At 47.7% G+C, this 10,196-nt stretch overlaps 1 protein-coding gene across 1 annotated transcript; it reads right to left on the bottom strand.

The window, feature by feature from the left end:
• Positions 1-457: 457 nt before the first annotated feature.
• Positions 458-8,376, bottom strand: LOC140849634 (endogenous retrovirus group K member 7 Env polyprotein-like). Its single transcript, XM_073237687.1, has 2 exons — positions 7,996-8,376; positions 458-2,923 (listed from the first exon to the last, which is right to left on the bottom strand). Exon 2 carries the CDS (start codon positions 2,270-2,272, stop codon positions 1,370-1,372), a length of 903 nt encoding a protein of 300 aa, XP_073093788.1. The 5' UTR covers positions 2,273-2,923; positions 7,996-8,376; the 3' UTR covers positions 458-1,369.
• Positions 8,377-10,196: the final 1,820 nt, after the last annotated feature.

Here is a 10,196-nt window from a genome sequence, read left to right as displayed (position 1 = left end):
GATATGATGGGAAGAACAACATTTTGGAGATAGATGATCAGCTGTGTGACCTTGAGCAAGTCACTTTATCTCTTCATGTTACAGAATGGAGCCAGTAATACTCTCTCATAGGGTGTTTATACAGACAGGATGAGATAATATGTGGCTGAATGGAGGATCAGTCTACTGGGAGAGGTAGTATTCTCAGAGGACATACAATATGAAGGTAAGGAATCTGGAGATGTGCTCTGGGATGGGAACATACCCATAAGAGTAGGAGGTGAGTTCTCTAGCTGGTGGAACAGCTGAAAGATCAGGGGTTTAGGAGTTAGCCGATTCTGGGTTCAACTCAGCTCTATCGCTTGCTGTGTGACCTTGGAAACTTACCTGAACTTTCTAAATTCAGTCTTGTCATTAATAAAACTGGCTGTCGCGTGCCCTGTCCTCGCCGGCAAGAACAGCATGCAACAACAGCAGGATTCTTCTGCAGAAAGCTTTATTCTTCAGCTCTTTGTGAAACAAATGAGTTGGGCAGGACCCAGAGGGGAAGGAGAGGCTTGCTTATATAGTTCTCATGCTCTGACCTGGTTGGTGCGGCTCCATATGCCTTATTAGCATAACCATTTGGTGGGTCTCATTGGTCCTTATGCCAAGGCGCAATTAGCATGTAGTTTAGTGGTGTGGGATGATTTGTCATTAGGAAGTTCGGGGCCTTCTGGCTGCCCTGCATTGGGCGCTATTTTCTGAGCGCGGCTGCCAACATCTCCCCCTTTTTTGTCTAACAGAAGCTCAAGGCGGAACTTGCCAGCAGAGGCGGAGACAGAGGCCTGACCTCCATCGCACTTCCTGATGCCCCCTTTTTGGAGAGGGGTTCTGGGCATCTACCCCTATGCAGTCAGGCATGCCTCTCAGAGGGGTCCAAGACCTCTTGCAGTGCTTTGCCTCGCATCCTCTGGCTGGCGTTGGGACCGCTTGGTACAAAGGGTTTGGACCCTTTTTCTCAACCCTCTTGCACCATGAGCTTCTTAAAGAAAGCTGTGATTAAGCATTGAGGTACTCGGGCCTGGTGCAGTGCCACATGGGCTCAGGGTGCAAGAGCTACCTCAAGCTAAAGCTGAGCTTCCTTCTTAAGCATGTTGAGCCACACTTGGGGAGAGGCACCAACGTCTATCGCCATTAGGGCTTGAGCAAGGATCACCTTGTCCTGCTTATGTTGGTTGCGGAGTCTGCATAACAACCAGAGTAAGAGCATGAGACCTCCAAGCAGGAACACGCCCATCCCAGCCATGCCCGCCCACTCCTTGACGTGGGAGAGAGCTCTGAGGAACCAGGAAGAGAGTCCTTCCGCTACGGAGATATCTAGACGGGTGGAGTTGATGTGGATAATTTCTCACCGCAGCTCTTCTAGTGTCCCATCGAAGTCTTGGGACCAGTTTCCTGAAAGATACTGGGACAGGTCTCGTGACAGATTAGCTGCCCGTGTAAAATTTTTATATTGAATGCTAGTGATGCAGAGGGCACGATATTTCCGCTCACATCCCAATTGGGCCATTTGCCAGAGCACCTCTATTTGTTCCTCCACGAGATCTATGCGTTGATTGAGGATCATTATTCCTCCTTTCAGTTTGCCATCAAGTGTGGACTGTTGGTCCAGGGCAGAAGCTACTGAGGCTGCAAGGTTATTGAGCTCTGTAGCCGATTTGATGGAGGTGTCTAAAGCTATACCAGCGGCAGTGGCTGCGACCGCGGTCGCGGAGATCAGGAGCACTATGGCGGCTGTAACGCCGAAATCGCGCCTTTCTCGAAACAGAGTCATGGTGTTAGGGGCGTCTACGGGAACAGGGACCCAAGGGGGGATGCGGACTACCAAAGCATTGGTAAAGTTACGCGCATCCCAACACTGAGACAGAAAGCAGGTTTCATTGGAGCAGGAGTCAAAGCTACTATTGGATAAGATAAACAGAAATGGGGGGTATACGCATACTGGAGAAGGTGGAAAAAGGGAATTAGGTGACTCTGGACCTGATTTTGCTGAACACGTGTAGTTCTCGTTGTTATGGGTCATGATCATGTTCCAGTGTGCGCGCATGTGGTTATTCTCGCACCAAAAGGTGATATTTTTTACACCAATTCCCCCACCCTGGAGGGCGGAAAAGGGGGAGAGGTCGGTACACGAGCCATTGACTCCACACAGCATCCATTTATGGAAGGGGTTCATGCTCAGCTGCTGACGAAACTCGCCTTTGAGCACCTTTACTGGCCACCAAGCCTCATTGGCTGGCCGTCCCTCCATTCTGGGGAGATGGTAAACTCCTGCCTCTCAGTTGCCCACGTTACTACAGTTGACTGACAGTCAGTCCAGGGCCACAGCTCTCCCTCATAGTCGCCCACACAATGGGAGGCATATTTGGGTTGACGAGGCCTGTCGGTGGAATTGTTCCTGGGAGAGTGTACAAATGTGCCATTGATCCAGAGAACCATCTGGTGGATAGTCATGTTCTTATAGGACGGGCTCCCTTCCTTATTAGGCCCTTCAAATTTAGCTGACATAACGGGGAGGCTACTGGCCTCTAGAATTATGTCACTGAACCATCCGTATTTCCTCCGTTTCAGGGAGATACAGCCAGCTAGATTCTGAGTGGTGAAGCATAATGACCCATTAGTTACGAAGGATCGGTTTTCTCCCAGGGGAGCTACTAGGGTGTCTTTAACTAGGTAGGGCAAGTTCATACTAGAGTTGGTGGTGAAAAAGCGGGGAAAAACGGCTGCATTGAAATGGACAGGCATAGGCTTAGGAAAGGCAGACAGGATTCCCCATCTCAATACTCCCTGAGTCGGGGTCTCCAGTGTCAGGAGCAGGGTCAGGAGGTACAGCGAAGTTATCTCCTTTGTTTAGGACTTTCCTCGTTAGGCGCTCCGGGATCCAGAAGGGATTTTCTTCACCCTGGGGGAAAACACACACAGCTCCCCTGGATCTGATTATGATTGGATCCGGGCCCTTCCATTGGTTAGATAACACGTCCTTCCATTTTACTAGTTCTTGTGGGTCTTTTGGCCACTGATTATGGCGATCCGCTGCTGTATGGCCTTGAGCATCCAGATTCAAAAAATTTATAGTGAAAAGTGCTAGGGCTATGGCAGTTTTTGGTGTGGGGGGTATATCTTCAATTCCCCCTTTTTGCTTAAGTAAATAGGATTTGAGCATGCGGTTCGCGCGTTCCACAATCCCTTGACCCTGTGGGTTGTAGGGAAGGCCAGTGATATGTTTTATCCCCATGTGATGACAAAATTGAGCAAATTTTGTAGAGGTATAGGCTGGGCCATTGTCTGTTTTCAGAATCTGTGGTAACCCCCATGCGCTCCAAGCCTCAAGGCAGTGCTGGATGACATGGGAAGCTTTCTCTCCTGACAATGGGGAGGCAAAGATGACTCCTGAACAAGTATCCACGGATACATGTACATATTTCAGTTTCCCAAAAGACGAAATATGCGTCACATCCATTTGCCAAACTTGTAAAGGCCTAATACCTCTGGGGTTGATCCCCACATGAGGTGCGGGAAGGAAGCTGCAGCAGTGTTGGCAGCTAAGGACAATGTTCCTAGCTTCGGCCCTGGTTATGCTAAACCACCTGCGCAGCGTTTCGGCAGTGACATGAAACTGTGTGTGGAATTTTGAAGCTGTGGTGACAGGGTCTAGCAGGGGAAAGGCTATGCTTCTGGTTGCAAGGTCTGCCAGGTGGTTGCCTTGGGTCATAGGCCCGGGAAGGCCTGAATGTGCTCTGATATGAGTTATATACAAAGGAGATTGCCTATGAAGTAGTGCTGATTGTATCTGTTTGAACAAAGTGGCTACTGGGCTGGACGCTTTAATTAGCCCGGCCACTTCTAGAGATTTGACTGCATTAACTACATAACAGGAGTCAGACACAATATTTAAAGGTTCAGGAAAGATTTGTAGGACCTCTAAGACTATGCGACATTCCACTATTTGTGGAGTGTCAGGCGTGTAGCCTTTTGTCACAACTTTGCCATCATGGACATAGGCACCTGTGCCTGTCTTAGACCCGTCCGTGTAAACTGTTTTTCCATGAGGCAGCGGGGTTAGGCTAGTGACCCGAGGGAATACTAGGAGATGATTTTTGGCGAAGTTGATGAGGGGATGTTTAGGGAAATGATTATCAAAGGTTCCTGAGAAACTGTAAGCAAGTATGGCCCAATCATCGTTCATAGCACATAATACTTGTATCTGTTCTACGCTGTAAGGGGTTATAATTTTAGCTGGAGCCTCTCCGAAATGTGTCATGGAGGTTTTTACTCCTCTCAAAGCAAGTTTGGCCACGGCTGCTGGATAGTACTCTATTGTCCTAGCCTGAGAGGCTTGGGGATGGATCCAGATCAGTGGGCCGTGCTGCCATAAGACTGCTGTTGGCAGCTCCGGGGTGGGAAGCACACACAACTCAAAGGGTTCATTCGATTGCACTCTATTTAATTGTGCTGTCATCAAAGCCTGTTCTACTTTGCGAATGGCTTGTAATGCCTCAGGTGTGAGGGAGCGCGGTGACGTTAGTTGTGGGTCTCCTTCTAGGGTTTTAAATAGTGGAGTCAATTCAGTGGTGGGTATCTTTAAGTATGGGCGCAACCAATTAATATCCCCTAGGAGTTTTTGGAAGTCATTCAAATTTCGCAATTGATTATGTCTTATCTCAAGCTTTTGGGGGCAAATTACATCTGTGTAAATGGTTGCTCCTAGGAATTTGCTAACACTAGATTTTTGGACCTTCTCGCTTGCTATATTCAGTCTCCAATTTTCTAGGGATCTAGTGAGATCTATATATGCTTCTTCTATTTCTGCTGGTTGTGGGGAGCAAAGAAGGATGTCATCCATGTAATGGATGATCTTTAGCGTGGGATAGGTCTTACGAATTGGGTCTAGCGCTCGCTGAACGTACAGTTGACATACGGTGGGGCTATTTGCCATTCCTTGAGGGAGGACCTTCCACTGAAATCTGGCATCGGGTTGTTCATGGTTAATAGCTGGCAAAGTAAAAGCAAATCTTTCCCTGTCCTTGGAGCTTAGAGGTATAGAAAAGAAACAATCTTTAATATCTATTATGAGCACTTTTCATTCTTTGGGTAAGGCAGAGAGGAGTGGCAGTCCCCGTTGTACGGGTCCAAGCATTCTCATTTGAGCATTTACTGCTCTCAGATCATGAAGCAACCTCCATGATCCTGACTTTTTCCTGATTACAAATATGGGTGTGTTCCATGGGGACACAGAGGGTTCTAGGTGTCCCACTTGGAGCTGCTCTTGCACTAAGCAATGAGCTGCTTCTAATTTTTCAGAGGATAGGGGCCACTGAGGAACCCATACGGCCTCCTCTGTGAGCCAAGGTATGGGCATGGCATCTTCAATGGCCCCTATGAAAAACCCAGGCCGTGACGGTCATTCTTTACTTTGGGCAGGATGGGCTCTATGTGTCCCTGTTGGTGTTTCCCCAGCCCCTTGCCAGGGATGTATCCCATGTCCATCATCATGCCTTGGGCAGGGGTGGAGTATTCATTAATGAGTTTGAGGCCTAAGTCTCTCATGACATCCCTCCCCCATAAATTGACCGGTAGAGGGAGTACATAAGGGGTGACTGTACCCTCTTGTCCTTCAGGGGCTCGCCATTTCAATGGTTTGGCACTAATTGAAGGGCTTGACTCATATCCTAAACCTTGTAATGAATGTGAGGATTGGGTCACAGGCCACTTGGAGGGCCACCAGGTTGCAGAGATAATCCTTTTATCTGCTCCAGTGTCTAGGATTCCCTCAAAGCTCTTTCCCTCTATTTGAAGAGTTAATTTTGGTCTGTCTGCTAAATCTAATACTATGAAGGCTGAATCCCAGTCAGAGGAGCCGAAGCCCCTTTCTCCCCTCTCCGTGTTGGTAGCAGGATAATTGGCGTGGAGACTAGGTAAAACTAAGAGCTGGGCTATGCGGTCTCCCGGAGATATAGGGTAGATTCCTCTGGGAGCCGAACACATGATTTTTACCTGTCCTTCATAATCTTGATCTATAACTCCGGGATGAACTACCAGGCCTTTCAATGCAGCAGAAGAGCGCCCTAGGAGTAACCCAATGGTATTTGGTGGTAGGGGGCCTTTAAAGTCTGAAGGGATAGGCTGAACTCCCATCTGTGGAGTCAACACTATTCTGGTGGTGGCACAGATGTCCAATCCCGCGGAACCTGAAGTGGCTCTCCTTGGGGGGCCTGGTTGTTCCCGAATGACACTTGCGTGCTGGTTGCCCCATATATTTGCGGGCCCTGGTGACGGGGGCCCCTCTGGGCGTTTTTTGGCAGTTCTAAGGGTTTCCCTTCTATATCTTTAATAGACCGGCACTCATTGGCCCAATGCCTGCCTTTCTTACACTTAGGGCACAACCCAGGGGTCTTTTGGGTTGTTTGTTCTGAAGCTGGGCTCCTACACTCTCTCTTTATATGTCCTAATTTCCCGCATTGAAAGCATTTGATACTTCTGTTAGTGATCCTGGTTTGTTTGTGGCTCTGTAATATGGCCGCGGCTAGGCCCGCATTGGTGAGTGGCCCTCCTATTTCTCTACAGGCTTTCAACCAGGCATGTATCCCTTTTTGTTTCCAGGGTGTTATCGCCTGTCTGCATTCTTTGGTACATTGTTCAAATACTAATTGCTCCACTAGGGGCATTGCTTGTTCCTGATCTCCAAATATTCTGCCTGCGGCCTCCATCATACGAGCGACAAAGTCAGAAAATGGCTCGCTCAGCCCCTGAATAATTTTTGTCAAATTGCCTGATACTTCTCCTTTGTTGGTGAGGGCTTTCCATGCCTTGGCGGCGCACGTGTTTATTTGTGCGTATACCTGTAAGGGGAAGGCGGTCTGGTCAGCTACCCACTGTCCTTGGCCCGTCAGCATATCATATGACCACGCAGGCTGTCCTTCGGCCGCGTTTGCGCGTGCCTGGGTCATGCTGATATCATGCCACAATGCCTTCCATTCTATGTATTGCCCCATACTAGAAAGGCATGCCTTAGTTACATATTGCCAGTCTGCGGGTGTCATGGCTGTCTCTGTTAATCTCTCAACTTGTGCTATGGTATAGTTAGCACTGACTCCATAAGCCCGAACGGATTCTGCTAACTCCTTAACTTGTTTATGGCTCAGGGGCTGGTGAGAGCGTACGCCATTATCCTCAAATACAGGAAACATTTGTCTAATTGCCTGAAGAGTATCTGGGTGGCAAAAGGAGAGTGCACCACTCACGTAAGGTGGCGGGGCAACGGGCGTCGGGGGACACCCTGCTTTCATTTTTTCCTTGGTCCGCTTTTCAACTTTGCTGGTTCCCTTACTTCTACACTCTGCGGTTTTATTTTCTTCCCCTTCCTCTGCGGACGTTAATTCCTCCTCAGATTCCCTATTGGAGAGTTGGAGGTCCCTCAACTCTTTCCAGGGGTATTTACTATTTTCTCCGAGGCGATCGTCACTCGCTTCTCGGGGCTCTTTCGCTTTTGCCCTAGGCGGGCTTTCTCCCTCACTCTGAGGTTTTTTTACCTTTGTTTTTGTGGCCTTTTTTCGGCCGCGCGCGCTTTCTGTTTCCCGTTCCGTTTCTGACATGCTCTCTTGGATATCTGTCAATGCTCTCTGACCTTCTTTTATTACCTTTTCACATCTCTCATCTTGCAGACAAGCTCTAATCAGTTTCCAGAGGGGCCTGGTGCCTCCCCTCAGGCTACCCTCCTCCTCCTCTCTATCAAGATCTTTCCCCAGTTTGTCCCAGCTCGGGATTGAGAGGGACCCTGAACAAATGAACCAGGGGGCCACACGGTCTATCTCCTTCACAAAAGATCCTAAGACTTTGCTGGAGACCTTCAAGTTTCGCTCTTTGAGAGCTGTCTGCAGCGCCGTGACTAATGACGGTGCATTCCCCATGGTGCCTCCTTATTTACAGAGAACCATCAACCATTATCCTAAAAAGCAGGGGCCTCTCGGAACTTACCCCTCCGGGCTTTCTTCTGACCTGCAGTTCTGAATCCTCTCCAGATGTCTGAAGGGTCCTCCCTGTGCCGGTGATGTTCTGGTTCCCGGGATTCGGCACCACTTGTCGCGTGCCCTGTCCTCGCCGGCAAGAACAGCATGCAACAACAGCAGGATTCTTCTGCAGAAAGATTTATTCTTCAGCTCTTTGTGAAACAAATGAGTTGGGCAGGACCCAGAGGGGAAGGAGAGGCTTGCTTATATAGTTCTCATGCTCTGACCTGGTTGGTGCGGCTCCATATGCCTTATTAGCATAACCATTTGGTGGGTCTCATTGGTCCTTATGCCAAGGCGCAATTAGCATGTAGTTTAGTGGTGTGGGATGATTTGTCATTAGGAAGTTCGGGGCCTTCTGGCTGCCCTGCATTGGGCGCTATTTTCTGAGCGCGGCTGCCAACAACTGGCATATTAATACACATCTTCAGGACTGTCAAATATTATGAAATAATAAATGTAGAGGGTATTATAAAATCCTAGTTTTCCCCAAACCTATAGCCTCATCTATTAAATAGTAGATACAATATCCACCTCTGAAGGTTTATAGCAGAAAAACACCTATCCTGGTGTTCGTTGTACCTATCATAGCCATACATTTTAGCCATAAACTTGGTTGAATCAAGGTTATTTATAACTGTTACTTATAATTGTAAGAGGGATGGAATCACATGACTGGCCTGCATCTGAGAGTCACTCTGGTAGCCAAACAATGAGGAAATTTTCCCAGTTTCCCTTTTGTCAGAGTTATTCCTGTATGTCATTGGTATATGTTTAGCCTTTGTATTGGGACTTGTGGACCTGGGTTTTGAGGAGGACAGAGGCAAACATCTCTCTCTTCCTTTCTGTCCCATCTTTCATAAAATCACCTGACAACAGCCTCCAGTTTTGACCCAACACTGGGGCACTTTTGTTCCGATAATACAGGGATCTCTAGTGGGTCCACAGGTGGGCTTTAAATAGGGTGCATGGACGCATGAAACTGTTTTACACTTCTCTATTTAGTCCAGAGCATTCACGAAGCTCCATACCCATCCCCAACCCCCACCCTGCCGGCCACTTCCCCACAAAGTCTAAGACACACTGTTCTGGGAGAAGATGGATGCAGACATGCTACTCCATTTGGGACCCAAACGCAATTTATATTATCTGCAAGAGGATGGGAGGCAGATTTCATTGGAAACTTTCCCACTCTATTTAACACAGAAGTTGTAGCATTATACAGAGCTAAATCTTTTGTACAGTTTCTTTCCCCCAAGTATTTATTTTTGCTCTCAGGGGAGGAAGTCTTGTATCTTTGGCCCAGTGGACCCCGTTTTCTGGACCTGCCCACAGAGCAGGTAAACTTGCCTTTTCTAGAAGATCTTTGTCCTTGAAGCCCCTAACTCAGTGATGAATGTTGTCATTAAAAGTCCACAGCTGAGCAGAAGCCCTCCTGGTCTCTGAGTTATTGAGTCTCTCTGCTTCTGTGAGATGGTTACTGGTTAGGTGGCTCTGGGTGACCCTGTGAACTTCCTTTACTACTGCAAACAGCCTGGCCCAATGAGCATGAGCTCCAGATGCCAGAAATCTAGAGCCATTTAAGGATATTTCTTCTTATTCCGTTTCTAGAGGGTCCTAATTTGTGGCTTTTAAAGTAATTTGGCCCCAAACAAGCACTGTAGACTGATTGGCTCTCTTTGGCTTTTGTTTCCCATAAATCCAGCCCCACTTAGAAGAACCTCGACTTGGAATGGAAAGAGAATTTGTTTAGTTATGCTGGGCTGTAGGCATTAAATTGGGCCATATTGTCACTTCTTTTTGGTAATATAAACAAGCCACAGACTGCTCAGCTCTTGTCAGTGACTGTAATCAGTCAAGTCTGCTTGCTGAGCTATAACTCAGAAGGAAAAAGTCCGATAACTTAGTCTGAGCTTCACCTTTCATGAGCCATCAGTTCATACATCACGCATGACATAAAAAGGGCCTCATTCCCACAGAGTTAGCCCCAGAAGGTTTTTCCTGGTGTTAAGTTCTTAAAAATAGCATCTGTGCTTAGGACATTATTCTCCAAAATTTTATACAAGTGCCAATGATTCTACTAAATCAGCCTTGCAGGATAATTCCACAGGGTTCCTTCTGTTTATTTAGGCCAGAGTGAATACTCAGGAAAGTAATATTTTGCAGGTC

The sequence above is a fragment of the Manis javanica genome, chromosome 5 (genome assembly GCF_040802235.1).
Source record: "Manis javanica isolate MJ-LG chromosome 5, MJ_LKY, whole genome shotgun sequence".
Classification (NCBI taxonomy): domain Eukaryota; kingdom Metazoa; phylum Chordata; class Mammalia; order Pholidota; family Manidae; genus Manis; species Manis javanica.
This window is presented reverse-complemented; position numbering and strand designations above follow the sequence as displayed.

Bases quoted from the DNA above. Each gene is read 5' to 3' on its own strand.
- LOC140849634 (XM_073237687.1), bottom strand. From the start codon at position 2,272: ATGGAGGGACGGCCAGCCAATGAGGCTTGGTGGCCAGTAAAGGTGCTC.